The sequence below is a fragment of the Eurypyga helias genome, unplaced genomic scaffold (assembly GCF_000690775.1).
Source record: "Eurypyga helias isolate BGI_N326 unplaced genomic scaffold, ASM69077v1 scaffold348, whole genome shotgun sequence".
In the NCBI taxonomy this organism is placed as follows: Eukaryota; Metazoa; Chordata; class Aves; order Eurypygiformes; family Eurypygidae; genus Eurypyga; species Eurypyga helias.
The window spans coordinates 107,114-129,197 of record NW_010264738.1 but is presented as its reverse complement, the minus strand read 5'-3'; the positions used below and the strand labels follow the sequence as shown (position 1 = coordinate 129,197).

Genomic DNA, 22,084 nt, shown 5'->3' with positions numbered 1-22,084 from the left:
AGCAGTTACATTTTAGATATTTTAGATAGAGAAAGCTAATGGAAGTTGTCCTGAGATACTTTAAGTCATTCCAGCTTGTAAGCCTAAGGCTTTTGGTATTACTATATGAGAGAGCTCACCTTGAATTGTTTCTCCAGTCTGGTTTTTCCTGTCGGTCCAGGTATCAAGAGAGCATTAACATAGGCATGAATGTGAGTCTCAAGCACTTCTGTTTCTTTACCCAGTATGGCTTCAACCAACGCATCGTGAATGAAGATGTATTGCTCCTAGGAAAATAAAAACAAACATCCGAGCTGTAGTTATTTTCAGATTTCCTGGACACCCCTGGCTGAGCTGCCACTTCTGACGTGGTCAGTTTTTCCTCACAGCTGCGGCTGCAGGGGAGTTTTCTCAAAAGTGACCCTCTACAGTGAAGGCTGTCCCTCCGCAGTGACAGTACACGTTTACAAGCATGGTTGAACTACACATGCAATGTATATATGATATAATACCAAATCCCTACCGTTGGTGATATCTCGTGTTCACGGGGCAGAGTTAAAAATGCAAGCATAGCCTTGAACTCAAACGTTCAAGTCAGCTTGTTACACGACTCTCCCTGCCTTTCTAAACAATAAAGTGATTGCTCCCAGTTCCTACTGCTATCCTCTATTTTCTCTCTCACATCCTTTGGAACAAGTGCTCATGCTGTTGTTGCTTACCGTTTTTTCTATTGAAAGACACTGGGGAATCTAAACACCCGTTCTTGAAACCTGAAATAGACTTTCAAATGCCCTGCTGCTGTCCTTATTGTTTTATTCTCTCTTTCACTATTCTATATACAACCCTCAGTTTAAAGCAGCTATAGATAATCTTCTGTCTGAAACAGCTTTTTTTCCTACTTTTTATTGTCTGCTATCAACTGTTTGACCAGATTCAGTGAAGATCTGAACACCTGACAATGGTGCTTCCTTAAAAAAATCTATGAGAAAAAATGCATGCCTTGCCAAGAAAGTGCTGCTGTGGGAAGCATGATTTATACAGACTTTCTGTCTCCTGAGACCTCTCTAATATACAGACAAGAGCCCACAGATAGGCGATTTCTACTGCATCACCCTAAGCGAGCCTAGAAGGATGTCTCTATAAAGGGAAAGTCCAGTCCAGTGATGGGTTGCCAGTCTGTCTGGTGGTGTGAAGAAGCAGACTGTACCATCTCTTCTCCTGCAAACAGAAAGAGTCTGTAACAGTCTCTCACTATATAGATTTTATTCTTACCTCAGTCTGCACCAAGTAGTTCCTTTGGGTACGTATGTGTTTTAAGAATCCAAATATGTTGACTGTCCCCTCATGCTGAATTTGCTGCAGCATGCTGTCTAACACTATGTATGTGCCTGTCCTTCCAACACCAGCACTACAAAACAAAAAACCAGTCTTGAGCCTGAAGTAAAACAACAATGACAAGAACTGTTTCTGTACATAGCTTGTAGGGAAGATTTTCCTCTACAAATCCTTTTATCATGTGATACACTTTGCTAAAACTTCAAGGCTGGTAATAATGAAAAATCTTTTCAACACATCTTTTCCTTTATGCAAGAATAGATCAATAGGTCATTTTCTCAAACAATTTTTAAATTAACAATTGAAACAGAACTAAGGGGTTTCCTGCAGGTCTGCAATTTCCAGACTTCGTATATTCCTTAGGATATTTTGTCGAGTATTCCTAGAAAGGGTGGTACATGTCAGTATCTGAGCACAGTTAATGTGCTCAGCTGTCTATGTTGAAACACACAGTACTTTAAAAGGAAAGTTGCATTATGCTACCCTTTACAGATACAGGAGCTTTAAAGATACCAGACTGAGGAAAGCACCTGGAAGTGGCAGAGCTGCTGAAGGTACATCTGTAAAAGAAAAAGCTTAGTGCTCTGCAGCTAAGACAGCAAGCAGTATTTGAAACCCTCCTTAAAAAGGGAAGATGCCGAAGAAAGGATTAATCAACTCATTCCTGTTTTGAACTCTGACTCATTTAGCATAAAGGCAGCTGTATCGTAAGATTAAAACCCAACTTCTTATTTGATAAAATATCTGGGTAGGGAGTACAAAGTCAAGAGGTCATTTTTTGTTATCTAGTCATACATGGGAATTAATCAGTTTTAATTCCCCTCTAAGTTATGAGGAAATGTTACGTGTATTGGCACAAGTAACCTGACAGTAAGACTGTGCTGGGTCTGCATGGTTCCAGATCGAAGCGGATCCAAGCATGACACACAGATCCAGGCTCAGTCTGTACATGCTAATTCAGTCATCTCGTTTCTTCCACAGAGGTGGCAGAAAGCAAAGGTAGTGTGAGCTTGGACTGCTGTAATGAACTTTATAAATAAACGTGATATAAAATCGAAAGGTCCAGGTTATTAACACACTATTAGACACAAAAAAAAATTAGAAAGATTACCAGACACCATCTATACTTGTTATGTAAAATAAAACATGAAAAATACCAAAACATAAGAAGAGCTAAAAAAAGTTTCATGAAGTTTGTAATCCGTGGCCCCCGTACAGCCTGTAAATATAAGTAAAAGTTACATTTCTAACATGAGTGGACTCCTTTGAAATTCCATAGTGCATGGTGACAGGTGAACTAAAAGCTGACTGAAACTACCCACAGACAGGAGTGAGTTATACCCATGACCCAATGGAGAGGTCTGACTGAAGCCACACAACTTACCACTGTTCACTTCTAAAAAACTCAATTTAATTGACTTAAAATATATTGCTGATCTCTCAGCATGCTGGCATAGATCTCAGACTTGGCATTTTGGGGAAACTCTCATTTTGAACTTCCCAAGAACAGGCAGGATGTAGAGAGCAGCAGAACAACCAAAATGTGGAATTTTCATTTTCCAAGCTAAAAACAGATTTCAGTCAGATTAGATCATCCCAGAAATAAAATATCTTCATTTGCAGCATTTGTGAGGCGACTTTACCTGTTGGCTTCCTCAGAGTCAGCTCCAGAAGGACAGATTTCATGAGGAGGTTCTCTTTCCAAATGTTCCATCAAAGGTGAGGTACTACAGTGGAAAACCAGAACCTGCTTATATATTTTACAATAACCCGGTCCTTCATGGGCATTGTGAAGTCATTCCAGGCCCTACAAGCCCTTTTTAACCAATTCTCCCTGAGCTGCCCAGTTTTAGTGAGCGCTGACAGAACACCTGCCTGCACACTGCGGCACATGCAGACCTCAAACCGTTCCCCAGAATGCTCCTCCATTGCAAATGACTGCTAGAGCGTAGAGTAATGTTAAAAACAGCAGAGTTGTAGTTCAGCCAGGAATAGAGTGAGTCTTCTTTTGTGGACAGAGCTCCTCTTAGGATTACAGAGTATCCCTGCACCAAAGAAAGCATGAGCCAAAACCATCCTAACAGTATATATGCAGAAATGAAACAATTACTGCTATATATGTATCTGGGAAGCTCATAGCAATCAAGAGAGTAGCATAGAAATGTGCAAAAAAAATAAAAAGAAAAGCATTTTTGCCAAAAAAAAGAAAAAGAACACAGTGCAGAGCAGCAGCACCTTGTTTACAGAGTTTTATAGAAGTGGCACTGACAGTTGATTAGTCGGCCTTGCCAAGGATAGAAATATCAGCTAAGAAATTAATCTTATTCCATAAGGAATTGTTAAATGTGAGTGAAATTTTGCTTAACCCACCACTGAAAAATTCTTTTTTTCTGCAAAACAAAAGCAGAGTGAACCTTATGGCGGTAAAAACCACACCTGCAATGAACCACAACGGGCCCGACAGCGTGGCGCTTGGCGTGCGATGCCTTCCGCACGAAGGTGAGAACGGGCAGCGTGTATTCTGGAACACCCATGTCAGGCCACTGGGTATAATGGTACTGAGTTACTATACGTCCACTAGACCTCCCTTTCTGGGAACCCTGCAACAGAAAAGAAATCCAGTAGGTAAGCAGCCCTCATTGGAATGGCAACTCTTCTCAATTTCATTTCCATACCTGATGGTTCTTGCATTAGTACTGTTGCTATTTAGTTAAAAGCATGCCACCTAGCTATAAATATTCCAGCTTTCAAAGAGAAGAGGAAGGGCCAGTGCTTCTGTCCCATCAGCTTGCCCACTGAATGGAAATATGTCCTGGCACTGTCCCTTAGAAAGGCATAGAGAAAGGCTAAGAGCACTGGAGGGATAACAAATTACAGCTGCTCTGTCCCGATTACAATAAAACAAGGTGTGGATTCACCTGTTTGGCAGGGGGTTAAAAATTCCAACCTTAAAAAGGAAAACTGAGAGCTGAGGTGGATGACTTAATTCGTACCACGTGTTCTACTACCTGCTCTCTTTCTGAAAATGTATCCTCCTGCTCACCAGGCAGGCAAAGTCCACATCAGCTCTCCAGTGTGATCACAGCCTTTCCCCTGACGGTCCTACATCACACCAGTGCTACAGGCCAATTTCTTCTCAATTCATTGGTCTGGTCAAATTAACTCTGAAGCTAATGAACATCTTGGCTGGCTGAGACCTTCAGGATTCAGCTTTACCTATACAATAGAAAAGAGCTGCCAACTGCCTTAAAAAATATTCTGAGCAAATTTTAACACTCCCTTTTGCACAAACCATGTTTTCAGGATGCCACAAACCTTTTTGATCTTGGTGTTTCTAAGAGTAAAATTCCTCACAGTGTAATAGGCAAGTACATGAACACTCTTCTGGGTAACCAAGAAGTTCCCATATTCTTCACTACCTTCAGCAGGCCAGTACTGGTCACATTTCCTCTGTTAGAAAGCAAAGAAAAATAGGGAAAAAGAGAAGAAAAGAAAACATCAAGCTAGTCAGCTGAAATGTTCAAATGCTCTCGCACACTCAACCACAAAAACATACAGGGACTCTCAATATACCCAGTTTATAACAGACAAGATCTTCAACGCAAGAGAATAAATAATGTGCATTTATTTTGTGCTGTGAAGAGCACAAAGATGCTCTTTACTTGGAATAGTGAAAAAAAAAAGAGGTTTAAATCATGCTATCAGAGCTACATCACTCAAATAGTATAGAACTGGCCATTCTGTAGGCACTCTAAAATCTAAAGAACATAACATATAGTCTATAGGAATAACAGGAATACATTCAAGTCAGTAGGGTCGTGTGTGGTTCATAGCATGGGTAGAGTATACTTATACCTGACCCACAAGGGTAAGGGTGAGCTTTTCTGTTGCCAGAATATACAACAGAGAGCCATGCAGCCTTTTCTAAGAGTATTAGAAGAGTACATGTTTACAGCATGGCCCTTGTCTGCATATGCTGTGTCTGCATCTTCTGATAGATGCTTAATAGGACATAAGACTGACATGCATTTTAGGCAATGCTGCCAGTATGTGGCAAGTGTGATGCACTATCTCCTCATGTGACCCCAGTGTACATTCATACTCCTGTCACACAGTCAGAGGAACACACCGCGGGTGATGGGGTTGGACCTCATTTTGTCTCACTGGACAAACATGTATCCAGTCATGTGGCAGGAAAGGAACAGTGGATCCCACAGGACGTTAACAGGGGGCCACCAGAGTATCCAGAAAAATTGACCTAAACTACAGCCTTCTCCTTTCCAGGGTCACAGGCAACCCTGAGAAAGAGAATGATGGAGAACAGAATGCTAGCTGAATTAGGTCACTCCTAAATATATACAGATTTTGTTTTCAGCATAAGACAATCTTTTGTAGTTAGACCATGGTATTTTCAAGAGTTCAGTTGCTGACAATTGAGTTTAAATGTTCTCTTTAGTTTCATAGTACAAATTGTCATCTTTATACTTCTACAGCCAATCACAGCACAAGCAACTACTACAAACTGTTGCTTTTTGCTCAATAAAGGCCTAAAAAAGATTTTAGAGAGAGAGAAAGGAGCCTACTAGAGGTAGATCTGTCAACATCAGAGAAATAAATAACAGACAAAGGTACTCATACCCTTCCTTTCTCAACGAGATTGGTTATCATCACAATAACTTCTACGTTATGTTCCCATATCATTCTCCAGAAATCTTCCGCTGTCGATTTTAGTGGCCCTTGAGCTGCAATGTAGGCTTTTGGCTTGTTGTAGCCCTAAATTGAAATATAACAAATGACACTTGTCAAATCACAGTCCACAAGCTAAAGGAGGTTGGGAGGAGTACATGGTATTTTATGTATCTATTTTTACAGAATCTCGAAAGCTTTTAAGTACTTCTGAACTTATAACTATCCGAATAGCAGAAACCCTGCAGTAGCAGGTGACACATGAATGCAACTGTTATGTCAATGTTTATCATTCCAACAAATCGGATATATGTTCAAGTGCCCATGTTCCAGCAGAATGTTGACATGATAGTGATTATCAGACATCTGTTACGATAGTGGTTTAAAAACTGAATCAAGATCTTTTGCATGCAAATTACTGGGTAATGACAACCGATCAAATGGTACCTCAGTGAGGCTTTCAGCCAAATGGCATCTTCCTCTCATGAGATTATCTCAGACAGCAGAATTAACCACTTACCAAAAGTGTAAAAATGAACAAACATTCAGATACTAAATGTTTCTGAAACAACTCAGATGGGACAGAACGTTTTTTGTTTCATAAAGCTCTTCATTAAATACAGCTGCTACAATATCAAGGTAGATTAAAGAAAGAATTGGAGTGTTACCTATGCTTTAACTTTGCAGGCTTAACTTAACTTTGTAGGCTTAACTTAGATGATTAAAGGTTTTCTTAACAAAGTCTCTAATATTGTGCTACTTTTTGTATTTATTAACTCTATTCACCCCCATACTTCAGTATTTACAGAAAAGGCTGACGAATAGGCTGGCAGGTAGAAGAAGGCACTTACATCAACATAGTTGGCATTAATGTAATCAGTCAGTTTTCCATCTTTTTCTGCAAGCTGTGCTAATTTAACCCTAGTATGATCATCTGTAGTAAAACAAGGGAGAAAATAAGCATAGTTTTCTGCAATAATTATAACCTTTCTATAAGAAATTTTTTTTAAAAATACTGAAATGAATTTTTACAGTACATAGGACTAATACAGTGACAATCACATATGCAAAGATTCTGTGCTTAAGTATGAATCCGATTCAGAATTCTGGTTTGTAGAGAAATAAACTAACAGATCCAAGGATTCAAGGGTTCGGAATTTAGTTGCCTAAACAGAAGCACCAGGGGCCATTTTAGGCACTGTGATACATTCCCCTACAGCCTCCAGATGCTGCTCGTGAAGGGCATGGGTCTTCTGTAAGTCCTGTGTCGTGACTGCCAAGCCTGCACAATGTCCTGGCCGCCCTGGGATGTCTCAAAAGACAGTAGGTACTGGTCTTTAGGCACAGTCATTCCAAGTTAAAGAGATCAGAGCCTGGAGCTCGAAAAGCAATGGGACCTTGGAGGAGCTGGTCAGCTGAAGAGCTTGAGCAGCGTCTGCCTCGGGGAGAGCTGAAGCTTTCTGTAGCCTGCACTGGTTGTATGGACTAGAGACTTGACTCAGTTGCACAGGGCAATTCTTGCTACTTGAGCTGCCCTAAGGTGCTTGAGCACTGCCCTGTGACAACAAAGCCCCTGGGTTGGTACCTTTTGTATGAATAGGTATCAACACAGAATGGCAGAGGAAAATCCCTCACTTTCCTTCCCTCTAGAGGTATCTTCAGCCAGGTGGAATAGGATTTTCTTGCTGCTGGTTTACACTGTCTTCTGCCAGATGGGCTCATTCTGTCTCTTTTTCTATAAATCTCTAGTGATGCTGAATGCCGAACATTTAGAGCTTCTTGTTATCAGAACAAAGCTGAAATACTATAGAGAGTTAAGAAAAATGTATTAAGCCACCAAAATGATCAACAGCCCAGAGGCAATAGCTTCAAAGAGAGATTAACAAAACTGAATAGATGTGTTTCAGAAAAGAAAAATCTGGCATAGAAAAGAAGGGTAATGCAATGGGAAAACATCTGTCCCAGTTAATGAAGCTGATCTATTACATTGTGGCAGGGCACAATACAACATAAACCCAGTACATTTATGTTTATATATGATAGTAAATACATCCAGGGATTGTGAAGCTCCTAGAGAGGATAAATCATCATTATTCCAGATCAAAGATGGATTAATTTTGGCAATCAAAACACAATTTCTTCGGCTTTATAATGGCATTATAATGAAATCTCCCAACTCCCTTGGGTCATCACAGAAGACACAAATATGTCTTGCTAACACACGCTCATCAAAGCAGCAGAATGCCAGAGGACTAACTCAAAGAGATGTAAAATCTCATGCTACTCCTTCTCAAGCATTTTGCTGAACAGCATCCAGAGCTTTCAGTGAAGAAGTACTTTTTTTTTCTCTAATAACATACAAATCTACACTTGTCTACATTTCTTAAACAAAACACCAAGTGATGCATTTACTTACAAGCAACAATGTTTATGTATCGGTTCTTATTCTTGTTGTCGGGGTGATTAGAGCTGTCTGATGTAATACCTAGATCTACAGTACAGCTCTGGATTTCCTGGGGAGAAAAAAAAAAAAAGTACATCGTACTTTAGTAAGTATTAAGAAACATAAGATGTCTTAAAATACAGCAAGTCAGCACAAAAAGAACCGCAACCTTATACCCAATTATCTATGATATTTTAAAACTACTTCATTGCTAAAAAAAATGCAGTGAAATAATTCCTTACCTGATAAAACTCTTTCAGTGTCTAATGAGGGAATGAATGCAAAAAAAGTAAAAAAAAATCAAATTCCACAGCACAGAACAAATGGATAAAAGTGTTTATATAAATTACGATTACTACATGGAAACAGTTATGGTCATGCAATATACATCATAATAATAACAAAGCTGAATATTTTGACATAACTCTTCAAGGAAACAAGAAGTAACTTTCCTGGTAAAATACTGACAACTGTTTTCCTACCTTTAGCTTTAATGTTAGACCTTAGGCTGGTGAAAGCTTATACAGATGAGCAACACTGCTGACCTGACCCCCATTATCTGTATATTTAACTGTTTGTAGGATATGTTACTGGTCCTTATAACTGCATTACTTTCTGCGTGGAATGCTTTTGCTTTCTTTGCATGCAGCTGTAAAGCCCTCACTGGAGCCAGGCAGCGTGCCACTCAGCCAGCCCCATGGCACTGGTGAACGGCAGCATTACAGCCCTCAGGCTGCCAGCAGTTTCTCAATGAATCCAGTATGTTTTATAAAGAGATAGACAGGCCTAGGACAGACAGTCGCAAAGTCTATAAAACTCATAAAAATTTCTCTTATTTTACTGGTAAACTGACAGGAAACTCAGGCATTTCTAACGTCTGCATTGTTAAGTAGGAAATATGCTGTCATGACTAAAAGTACTATAATAATGTTTGCCAACACTTTTTAGGATTTATTTTAATATTAACTGCCTTCAACTTCAGCTATTTAGGTATATATATGAAAAGTGGTTACCAGTCTGAAAGCTAGATTTTAAATATAAGTTGTTTCATAATAATATAAATAAAAAACCTGAACCATCCCTGTACTCTCCTATCCAAATGTATGTTGACATTCCAAAGACAATGACTGTATTTCCATTTTTCCATGTCTTTTCTTTACCGATAGAGAAAAGACTGGGAAACTAATTCTGAGGCAGTCTGTAAAGCCAAAAATGATCTCCAAGAAATGATAGGACACTTGAGTTTTTTGTAACAGTTAAAACAAGCATGAAGTATTTCAGATGATGTAGGTGCAGCCTAGTGAGATGCAGCATATTTGGTCTTTGGATCACTGCGTTAATTTAGGAAAAGAACAATTTAGGATGAACAATTTGTTTTCTGTGTTGCTGTCCTCACTAATGGTGAAAGAACTTTGTTACCATTGTATTTACACAGAGTCCTGCTCTTATTAACAGCCAGTCTAGTGGGAGAGCCCAGTCCTGCCAGTGCGTATGCACATGTGTAACATACGAATATGTACTGGGCATTCACAAGTATTTACAAGTTGGGTCCTACAATCATATGGATATCTGAACGTTAAATGCATTGAAGAAATGCTGATGAGTAAGGTTAGGTGAATGAGATGGAATTTTTAGCCCAGTAGATCACAATACAATGGCTGGGCAAATAAAACAAAACCAAAAGATGCAAAACTATGAATTTCTTTACTTTCAGTATCATTTTTGCTGCAGGAATATTACAATCATATTTTAAATTAATAGACATCAGTTAGAAATCTTGTTTCCATCCCAACTCACTGATCTTGGTAGAAATCACTTTTTTGGGATTGTATTGTTTATTTCATGTGACTCAAGTTAGCACATATCTATCTTTAAATTGCTTATAATGCATATGAATGTGAAAAACAATGAAGTTTATTGGTTACTAGATATTGTGACAGTAAATTATACGAGAGCATATGTTTCAAAGTTTTAAAATACCTCTTATGAACCATATATTTTAGGAAAGGAACTGTAAAGCTTTCACTACCACATATGAAGGCTACTTTAGCTCCCTTGTTAATCAGAAGTCTTGCCATGTGTACTCATAATTACTTCCATATTTTTTTTCTCTGTAAATGGAACAAGCAAATGTGGGTACCTTCTGCAAAATTCAACTGGCATTAGTGCTGGAAAAGCTTTAGGTATATAACTGTATCTGATAAACCATACAGATTGCATTATCTTTGCAGTTCACTGACACCCTCTTGTAGTATTTTATCAGTAATAAACATCCCCGTTCACATCCCAGTTCTCTGTTAGCTTTTATAAATCTTCCCCAGCCTTCGTGCACAAACAGTCCTTACTGGGAACACAGTACTCATATTTACATGCATTCATGAAACTGGCCTCCAAGCCAGAATGTAATGCCCATTTCTTTGTTTCCAGGCATTTAAACTTAACATTACTTGTATATGCTAAGAAGAAAGATGACGTCATAGAGCCATACCTCAAATTCTTCAGAAAAACCATTACTTGCATGTAAATCTGCAACATGTTTTGGAAAATGCTTTATTGGAATTGCTCCAACATCATCTTAGGGGTGGGAAAAGACAAAAAATATATTTATGAAGAACAGAAAGCCAGTGACATATAAAGAAGTTTATACGTAGGTAATCCACAAAACATCCTGAAATAAAACTTTTGCCATGAACTTTGGATATACAACTCCCACAAAAATAAAAACTCTTTAACACCATGAACATCTCTAAAATCATTCTCTATCACTTAGACATTTCTAAACAGCAATTCTGAAGGAAGATATAGAACATGCCTAGTCAGGTCTTGCTCAGCCTTTCAGCCCCCAGAATCAAGGTGCTGACTCTGCAAAACGCTGAGCTTGTCTGTAAAATGAAGAGCGCTCAGAACTACCTGTGAAGTGAAGGGGAAATGGGAGGGTTGGCAGTTTGCTAAAGATGTTCAGTGGGACAGGGTAGGAACAGAGCTCTGAATAATAGTGGTAAAGAAAGGACGATCAGGCAGAGGAGCCGGGGTACTTCAGACTGACTGACGTGGCACTGGGACTCTGATACAGTACGTGGATTAGCTGCATAGTCCCAAGTCTGCTAAATTAATGCAGCATTATGCCAGTAGTATGATTTCAACTGGTGCATTGCATGTTTGCATTGTCCAGTGGGGATTTTTCCCCCCATTCTCCCCATGATTACATACTGATAATAATCTTATGTCTGATCCTGGGAGTATTGACTGCAAATTTTCACATCAGGCTTTATACTTCAAGTTTTAAGTGAAAGATTTAAGACTTTCTGGATACCCACAAAGACAATATCTATATTCTCAACCAATACATGTGATTCATGGAACTTCTGGGTCCTGATACCAAGTCTCAATTTTCTGATGTTTGTATTTCAGAACATCTCCTTCTTCCTTTATACGAATACAGAAAACACTCTTGTGTAGAACGTTCATTAGGGATCATGTCAAAAACCTTAGGGGTTTTTAATCTTATCTTTCCTGCAAATATGCTATGTAAACAAAGTCATCTGTTCTGTTAATTACCTGTTAAAGGATGACATTATTTCTGCTAGTTTTAGTTCTGAAGAATTTTTTTTTTTTAAAGCCTTTCATGGATTAAAAATATGTTTACTTCACAATTTGCAATTTCACCACTGTTTCATATGAGAAATAAACATCAAAAACATTGAATAAGGACTTGTTATTTACACCAACAGATGTTCAGCATTTAGGCCACCTAATAATTTTAGCTTTCATTTACCAAGAATTTGTTGATCTGTATTGAGATCCATCTGGTCTTCCGTTTACAAGAATGGATCTAAATACAAAAAGTGAATTTATCCAGTCAAGCCTAAGAGAAGCAGAACAAATGTGTAACACTATCTTCACACTTCGGAGACGAAACCTGGCATAAAGTGTTTATTCTAATGATATGCAAACAAAAAAATCCAGAAGGGAAGGTAAATGACCTTAAGAGCAAGGACAGTAAGAGAGAAAGAGATCTCAGGTTGTAATTACTGTTTTATTTCCCTGTCAGTGCTAATCTCCCAATTCAACCACTTCTGACTCCAGGAATATATTTTGTATCTGGATGGCAGATATCACTTGAAACTACTTAAAGGTTGATAGTAGGTCCTAATATTACCCTTTAATTTATTATTTGCTCTGGATGCATCTTTGAATTATGCTGTGAAGTGCCAGGGTATTTTCTGTGAATAACTGCAACTCTTGTATCTCTGCCAATGAAACTCCACAAAAAGAAAACTTACTATATAATGAGATCTGTGGAGTGTGCTTTTAGTCATAGTCATAATAACAAATTAAAGTTAGCAGTCAGAAAATGTTCTTCCTGCTCGACGCTCTTTGCCAGTATTATATCGCAGTTACTCTCAATTGTTGTAAAATTACACTGCTGAAACACTTGTGCAACGGAAAACACAAAAACTGCTCACTTGACATCTACTGCATGCAAAATAAATCAAAAATATTTTCTCAGTGCTTGCAGCTTTTTTAATGAAATATTTTATGTATCTTTTAGTCACTTACAAACACTTTTCTCTTTAAGTTAATGTTTAGCACTATTTCAGAAAGAAAACCTCCAGCATCAAAACACATATTTTAAGCACTCAGGACAAATATAAGTGCAATTCTGTCTTATGACAATGGAACACATTATCTCCCTAAGGTGAGCTGGTCAGGAAAAATTGTAAGAAAATTATACCATTGTACTGCAATATAGTTAATGATAGAGTAAGAGCAGAAATTTCCTATAATGATTGCCACTTGACGTTCATAAATAACCACATGTTTTCTGAAATCAAGTTGTATCCCTGCCTATTAACCATTTAGAAAGAGGTTATGCATCTCCTAACAATAGCAATCAATACAAGAGGCATTTAAAGATGCCTACAATTCAGTTACAACAGAAGTCTAATATTTGGGATTTATTTAATTAAATGTGTTTACCAGTTATCTACACAAGGGCTGATTTTGCTTCCCTCAATCATTCCAAGGGAATACATCCTCCTGTGCAACAGCACAGTTTGAAAAAGCACTACTTGTAGAACAAGATACTCTTTTCTCATGGGTGAAAATGTGGCTCGGGATCTGCTGCAGATTTATTTATTTAAGGTACTTTTAATTCTACTCAGATTGAAAAAGCTGAGAGAGCTGCACATGCTACTCTGCTACTCTCTGGGGAGGAAAGAGAAGAGTTTCTCCAAACAACTGTGGTGGATATGGAACCAGAAGATATCAATAATATTCTGCACTTGTGTATCATTTTTATGAGAGCCTTACAGAGAACTTTATCAGTATGCTAGTAAAATTTATAAGTTAAAGAAAATGTTGTAATTACAAATGAAATGCAGATAGATGAGGCATACGTTGGTCCTGCTGGTAAAAAGAAGAGGTCATGTTCTACACATAAGTGACAAATTCAATTAAAGGCAGAAATACAGCAGATAACGTTGCTGGTGTAATCCTCTACTTTGTGACAGTGAACTAGAGCTAATTCATGTAGCTCAGATGGCTACACTAGAAGCCATTTCTAGTGAGGCTTTACCCCAAAAATGGCTAAGAGGCACAGCACATCTTTGAAACAACTCTGCAAGATGAGGATATTTCTCTTCTGTGTCACCTACAAGACAGAACATTAGTAACACTAGTCTCTGCCTCCATCAAGTGCACCTGGGTTTATTAGTACAAGAGGGTACAAATCTCTGGTTTACAGATGTTACAGTACATGAAGAATTCATATGGACACACACGAAGCAGCATCTTCAGACAGCTCAGACCAATCCACAGAACAGCTGACAAAAAAAAAAAAATACCTGAGACCGGGAAGATTGGAGCTGGGGGAGCAGAAATCACTCGCGGTGATGTATTATCTTCTAAATAAAAGTGAGCAGTCTGGAAACATTTCCTAGAGGGGAAGAAACATAAATAAATATTGCAAAAGATAAAACATTATCTGAGACCTTTTGGAATTCTGGCATTATTGAGTAAGAAAGAAATCACGGTTTTGAAAACCAGTTTTCACGGAGTGTCAAATATTACTACTCTAATATAAGTATTTCCCCAACACACTACCAAATTATTAATACAACTTGAAGATACTGCATTAACTCAGCATAATACATAGTTCATGCATCTTTACCTATAGCAGAGGCAGAAGACAGAGCACCCATCAGACATATTGAAAGTGGAAAGAGGGACTCTGCATCAGGAGCTACTGTAGATGCTGCACAACAACCCAAGTATAAAAAATGCCATTGTCTTCCTTGCTTATCCAAATTGGCACATGTAATTATTGTTCCCTTTCATGTGATTATGCTAGCCTGAAGATGGAGCAGTGCATAAGATCAGTTCTGGTAATTCATTGGTAGATCCTACTGCAAACACAGAAATGCAATAAGAGGCAACATGCCCTGTGGCAGACAACACGTGGCTCTGGAACTACTATGACTGGGGATAAACATTTTTTTTTCATGATGTAGTTGCAACAGTGAGGGACACCTTAACCAAGGATGACTTCCTGAAGTTGACAGGGAAATTTATAACTGCAGGAGATTCTAGCTTTGTTGCAAAAACATTGAAGGATGAATACAAATGGAATCAACCTTAACCATGACCCACAATGTTCTTTGTGCTGTAATCCAGATGTGAAGATAATAAGAATAGCATCTGTTAAGAGTCCAAGCTATTCAAGGGACTAAATAACCAACTGCTGCTGTAAGCATTGCAAAGCCTCCTTAATTAAAAAATCTCCATATGATTAGACATGCTAATAACAATCTTTACTCTGGGTCACTTAATCTATTTGAAATATTATTCACTAATCATTAAATTTAAAAAGAAATATATGCACCATGAAAATATTAATCTCATTTTATATTCACAAGATTCTGCTTCTTCAAAGCTGTTGGCTGAAGCTATTATATCATCTTTTGCTATTTTGGCTAATCACTGGTGTTTTAAATTCTTCTGTACTGTTCCTGTATGGATAAACCCTCTCAGATAACTGTTATAATAAAAAATAAATTTTGAAGCTATTTTGAGAAATAGATAGGGAATATGCAGATTTTGTCAGTCTTTCCAGAACCATTAATGTAGATCATAAAGTCTTTGGTAAGCTTATTTGAATTAAGCCTCTGGGAAAGATGCCCATAGTCTTGGAATGTGTTGTGAATTTTCTGTCTGTGTACAATGCAGATTTTCCTAAAACACAAGAAAAAGTGGACAGCTACATCAAAGGGAAAATTGTGGCATGAAAAAGAATTCTGTTGACTCACATGACAATTAAATTTGGAGTGCAGCTAAAATCCTCTAAAAGCATCCTTGTGACAGTCACTGAGGAGCTTTGACTTTGCATGACATATTTGGGGTTAAGACCACCCATTATGTACTTAGCTTTACTTAAAAAAGGCAATTTTGGAGGCAGACCAAGAACACTTTCAGTATGTGCTTGGGAACATCTTTCTAATGTTTAAAGAGGCTCTAACTTCAGCACCCCATAGAGTTGGGAGCTGCTGAGGTGAGAGAGGTTGTCCCAGTGTAGCATAATACTCAAGACTTAGTCTCAGGACTGTGCACACAATCTCTGTAAGAGGTACCAGGTATCAAAGCACTTCAAATCACTAAACACTTTTGGAAAGTCTGGCCCTGCCTTATGGGTACTGAGAATGCTGACGTACTGTGTTTATTAAAAAAGGCACCGACCAGCCAAACAGGCCAACCAGCCTGACTGGAACAGGTTGCCGAGATTCAGGTGGTATAGACACGCCATCCCTGGAAATATTCAAGGTCAGATTGGACTGGGGTCTGAGCAACCAGATCTAGCTGAAGATGTCCTTGCCCATGGCAGGGGAATTAGACTAGATGACCTTTAAGGATGCCTTCCAATGCAATGCATTCTATGATTCTATGATATCAAAGCTCTAAAACCAAAAAAAAAAATTGTCACCTCCTTGCTTGAGAAAAGATTGAGCTAAAAAGAATTTAATTAGCATAATGGCTTTCACATGTAAAGCAGTACTTAAAATGTCTTCATAATATGCATACATTCACTATCCCTTATTGAGCCACTGTATCTTTAATCTTTAACAAGTTAATTGTGGCTGAAAATAAATTACACCCTTAGCACATTTGGGAGACAAATCCGTAGCAGTTGACTTAACCTGTAATAAGGCTCATAAATAGGCACTCCATCTGCTTCTGCATCAGCAGTGAAAGCCTTCACGACTAAACCTAATGTTAATAACCATGTCTCGTTAATTATCACTTGTTGTTAATGGAAAAAGTGATGACTATTTCAAACTTCCAGACAAAGGTCCCATCACTCAATGTTAACCTGATTATTTAATTTACACCTTTCATCGCAGCATTAAGATCTTCGACCTAAAACTGTAATTTGTAATTTAGACACCGCACTTCTTTGAACACACGTTTTATCTACGGACATACTGCTAAGTCATTGAATTAATTAGCGTGTCTCTATCCGTACAGGAAGGCATGCAGCAGAAGCTCTTGGGTTTAACAGGAAGGATACCAGAGCTGAACGAATACATAAGCATGAGCTACTTGGGATAAGACTACTCCTCACACTGCAGAGGACATCGTTTTCCAGGCATGTGAGCCTCTGGATCCTGGCTAAGGATATGTCCTGCCTATTTCCCCCTGGGCCAGGGACTGCTCAGAGCTTGACTCGGATTTTCAGGGAGGCAGGCAGCATGGCATGGTGCTGTGCGTGTGTGTAAGGATGTTCAAGGGTGTTCACCGCTTGCATCGCTGAGGAAGGGAGCTGAACCTTGAAGTTAGAGGCACCTGCGACTGGATGGATTTGCACATCCAGTACTCATCCAGAATCATCCTAGAGGCATGACTACTACTTTTTCTGAGAATTTCAAGGTCTTTTGTGCTCACAGAAAATCTCCCAATAGGTATTCTCAAACACTTATTAGATTTTTTTTAATTATTCCCATCATTTAAAGATCTGATGGTTCCAAAGGATCTTTAAATGGATCCTCAGTTGATCCAGTCATTCCAATTATTCCAATTAATTTTTAAGTGCACGTCAGCTGAAATTTTAATTTTCAAATTTTATTAACTATTTTATTTGTAATTTGATGTTACATAGTTGAGAAGTTTTTCCTTGCTGGGTGGACAAGTGTGGCCTTTGTAAGTTTAAATCTGATTTTAGGTTGTCTCTGCATGTGTGAATTTAACTATCCTTACAGAGGGTTCACAGCTCTGTTCCCATAAACCTAACACAGGATTCAAGGCATCAGTTCAAATCAGGGATAAGAAAATGAACATTCTCTGACAGCTGTGTTTCAGAGACATAGGGTGATAGAGGGAAATTAAAATTCAAATGGCTGCTCAGGGTACTGTCTCTTATTGGGTTGGTCATTTCTGAAGCACTGCTGTCATGTAACTTCTAGGAGGCTTCATGACAGCCAGCTGGCACTCAGAATGTCTATAGATAGAAATGTAGATGGAACTGCATTAGTAGTTTGCTGTTCATGTTATTAGAGCTAGTGTCTTACTGAGATTCATATACATTTGTTGAAAATAAATCTTGAATGGTACAACTCCCACTGACAACTGTTACCATTTTACTGTTTTCCAAGCTTTTCTTATGATAACCACTATAAAAACCAATTTGCACAAATAGCCTGACATTTCTTCCTATACATCAGCTTTATTTTCATTGATCACTTCTATGAACTGCTCCAAAAGAGTACACACATACACAAGCAATTTCCAGTATATTACATATCAGCACAGAGAAACTTTCAGTTTCGGTCACCTTAACAGATAAGGTTAATTCAGCAAAATAGGAATGATGAAGCCATCCAGAAATGAAAAGAACAGAGCAAGAAGATTAAAATATCCCTGCTGTATCTCTGCTGAAAGGACTCAGTCAAGTAGATAGATACTGAGAGAGATGGATGGACTCGAGATTTGGATAGAAAATTCTCTCTAAAGCTGTAAAAAAAATCTATCCGGATGACAAGGCCATTAAACAGGCAAAAGAATCTCCTTGTTTATTCCACTTTAATCTTAATCATGCTGAAGAAATGAAAGGAAAATAACATTGCTTGAAAATTGCTAGAATTACAAAAGATTGGATACACAGAACTAGAGTAGTTCAAAATTGTGTATTTTCCTACTGGCAATTAGACAATCTTTAGACAATATTGCCATTAAAAGTTTTCATCCCTGTCAGAGAAATGAATATTTTATCACAGAAAGATTGAAATTATGCTTAATGAGATAGTGAAGAGATTGGGGAATTTCCTCAAGTGCTGATTAACAATTTCATGTAAAAAACCCCCTCAAAACCCAAACAACAGATGGTACAGAATTATTTTTCTGATACAAGTCACTCACGTGAAGAACAAAATAATTTTGCCTTTTTTTTACCTTGAGAAACTGGACCTTGTCACTCTTGGTCATTACTCGGTTTTAAAACCAAGTAACACACCTTTTGCATATTAAATACACCTTTTGCATATTCAAATTGGGAGCTAATAGTGGAAACAACTGAAAGAACTATTCACTGAAATACCCATCTAGGATATACCAATGCAATTGTTTTGACTACTGTTGCCAAAGGAATATAGATTACTTCTTGCAGACTTAAACTTTTTATGAGCTTTAATAAGTGAAAATAATTGGCCCATGTAAGAAAAGCATTATAAAACCAAACACTGACAGTTTACATCAATTATTTCAAAACTGATTCTAACCATAAAAATGCTTATAGACTTTATACTAATATTTTCCAGGCATAAAGAAAACTGCATAGCAAGAAAATTCATGTTCTGATTTTTCTCAGGCTTTAAAAGGAGGTGGGGGTCTTGGTACATTTGAAAGAGGACCACAAAGTCCCACCTACAATACATACCATTTATGTTGCATTCCTCTGAATTAAGAAACATGTTACTGGTATCATCATAATGCCAAGAAAATTTTCTTGAGGATTAACAAAAAAAGAGCTCCATATTTTATTTTGTAGTACACAAGAAATACAGAAAAGATTAAATTCAAGTTCAAGAACATATTACTGCTAACGGGATTTTTGTTTTATTTTGAAAGACCTATGTTACAGAATTGTTCATTCCCAGAGAAAGAATACGAAATGAACACAATGTTATTCGACAAAAACAAGCTTGTAACGTGTAGGATTACCAGAACTGCACTGTACAATCTGGGTCTTAAAATGGATGGTGTTCTTTGGCAAATAGAGGAGATTTCGAATACTATTTAACTTCAGGGATGAAACCCTTTGGAAGATGAATATGAAAGTTCATGTTGCCTAACATGAAAGACAGAAAAAGGTTCTCAGTATGAAAGTGGTTATATGGAAATCCTGTGATGGACAGTGTAATTATCCAACTAAACATAAACTAAGAAATCAGTTGTGTAATTCTTAGGGCAATTAACCACTTCTTCAGAAAGAAGAAGAAATCTTTCTGAAAATTCATTGCTCAAAAGTGTCTGTAGTCATGCTAAAGGCTGGCTAACTCACTAGCACACTTGCCTGGACTGAAGGAAGCTTGAAGTCAATTTCTTAGGCCTAGTCTGTTTAGGGACAGGATGGATTCTGTCCCCACGTGGGACATACCCTGCTGGGCCGATAGAAAACCAGTGTCAGGAGACTGGAAGAAAAGTCAGTAAGCTGAAACTTGACATCACAGCCTTGAGATTACAGTACTCAATAGCTTGGAAAGGGCAGTCTGGGAACTAGTTCCTGGTTCTTCACTACTTTTATACATTTTAGATTAAGCAAGATTGAGTAAGGGAAAAAAGAAGAAAGAAGCACTTGAAGCATCTGAGATGTTTGGGCCTGCCTTCCCCCTTGTTCATACAGCTGCTGGAAGAGCAAGGTCTTGTTTCTTGCTGCTAGTTTACGTGTTAGCTCTACAGAAGCAGTAATAGAATCAGGGTCCTGGAAATCACCAAAGAGCAAGAATCTCCGTGGGAGGAAGTTTTTGCAACTTATTTCCTTGTTAGACCACTGTGTTTGTTCCCTGGCAACCTGCACACCTGAGGAAGTGTTAGGGTTGTGCGTGAGTTTTGAAAGCTTGAGCAGATCAGTCGCTAGGAAGACTCTCTGGCTTTATCTAGAACCAACCGAACAGCCAGATAAAGGCTTGAGCACTGTCACATATTGTCACATACTTAACTAGATTCCTGGTATGCTTTTAGCTCAGGCCAAGTTGCATTACTTCACGCAGCGCTTGACACAATTCGGGCTAGCACAGGACAGAAACCATCTCCAGCAGGGGATGTGAATGGTGTTTTCCCCTGTGTGGGAAGAGACGTTGGCTGTATGGAAGAGATCTGTGCCATGCCAGCTGGGGCTGGAGAAGAGTCTCTGGTCTGCTTTATTCCACAATATAGATATTGTCTTTTACGTTCACTGATTATGCTATCGTGACTTCTTGCATCTGTCACTTTCCTTTAGCTTAATTTTTTTTCTTACTCTTCTATCAATTTATCAAATCACAGAGAAACACATCCATGAGGGAACTTAAGCATGTTTGTGCACATGAAACGTCCTTAGATGCCTGTTGAATGGTTTGAAAGGCTGGGGGGCAAATTTTGATCTGGCAGTAGCACAAAGCAGAACAACTTTTTAATCACAGAACATTGTAAGATCTACTCAGTAAGTGATCTTAACACATTTATACTATTATAGTATCATTAAACTACCCCATTTCTGTCTTGCATACAATGCCAGCAGCAGCACACTCCTCATGTTCTATATGAGTTGCTTATTTGGATAGTCCTGTTGAGGATCATAGATTCTCATCCTAAATTGGCAACTACGTTTTTAACTGTTAAGGAATTGGAAAGATAGGAAATGAACCCATGCCATGCTATTCACTTTTCTTTTCCTTCTTCTTCTTCCCAGTGCTCTGTTAAGTCACTTGTCTTCTAGGCATTAATAATCACAAGTAATAGTTTACTAAAATCTCTCAATATAGAAAGAAACTATCTGCAATGGTTCAACCTTCTGCAACCAGAAAGAATTGTAGTGGAGCATTTTAGACAGAAACCACCTTATTTTGTCAACTTTATGTCACTGCAGGACTGGAAACAATACAAAGACGTGGTGAGAAAGATACAGTCTCCCTCTTGTAAGCCAGCTCAATAATGCCAATCACATTTTTGAAATCAGAGCTCTTTAGAACTGGAAAAAAAAACCCAAACAAAACCAAAAAAACCAACCAAAAAACAACTTACCTCCAGTATATGAGAATACCCACAAGAATCACTAGACAGATAAAAGTCAGGGCTGATACGACCACAAGTGGTATAACTGTCTTCTTCTCTGATTCCAGACTCTCAGCTAGACCAATACGAGACTCATGGCTACTATTACTTGCCTCTGCAGTCAGAGAAAATTGAAACAGTCCATGTTTAAATTCTGAGAAATGCACAACACGAGTGAATGTGTCTTATAATGCACCTACTTGTTACCACTTACCTCTGCTCTTTACTACGTACTGCAGAAAGTGTATACATTTGCAAACCAGCTTACAGAAAATAAGCAGATAGAGGGTAAAGCAAAGTGTACAAGCTTATGTGACTCAGCCTTCCAGCAGTGGACACTTC

General features: G+C 38.2%; 1 protein-coding gene across 1 annotated transcript in view; it reads right to left on the bottom strand.

The window, feature by feature from the left end:
- The window catches only part of PTPRZ1 (protein tyrosine phosphatase, receptor-type, Z polypeptide 1), a 98,361-nt gene that overhangs the window by 8,501 nt on the left and 67,776 nt on the right, over window positions 1-22,084 (bottom strand). The window contains exons 12-21 of the mRNA XM_010156459.1: window positions 21,713-21,857; window positions 14,290-14,381; window positions 10,932-11,017; window positions 8,417-8,513; window positions 6,852-6,934; window positions 5,953-6,087; window positions 4,630-4,764; window positions 3,751-3,914; window positions 1,252-1,387; window positions 120-266 (exon numbers count right to left, since the gene is read on the bottom strand). Of these exons, the coding sequence (XP_010154761.1) occupies window positions 120-266; window positions 1,252-1,387; window positions 3,751-3,914; window positions 4,630-4,764; window positions 5,953-6,087; window positions 6,852-6,934; window positions 8,417-8,513; window positions 10,932-11,017; window positions 14,290-14,381; window positions 21,713-21,857 (1,220 nt within the window). The remainder of the gene's footprint in view (window positions 1-119; window positions 267-1,251; window positions 1,388-3,750; window positions 3,915-4,629; window positions 4,765-5,952; window positions 6,088-6,851; window positions 6,935-8,416; window positions 8,514-10,931; window positions 11,018-14,289; window positions 14,382-21,712; window positions 21,858-22,084) is intronic.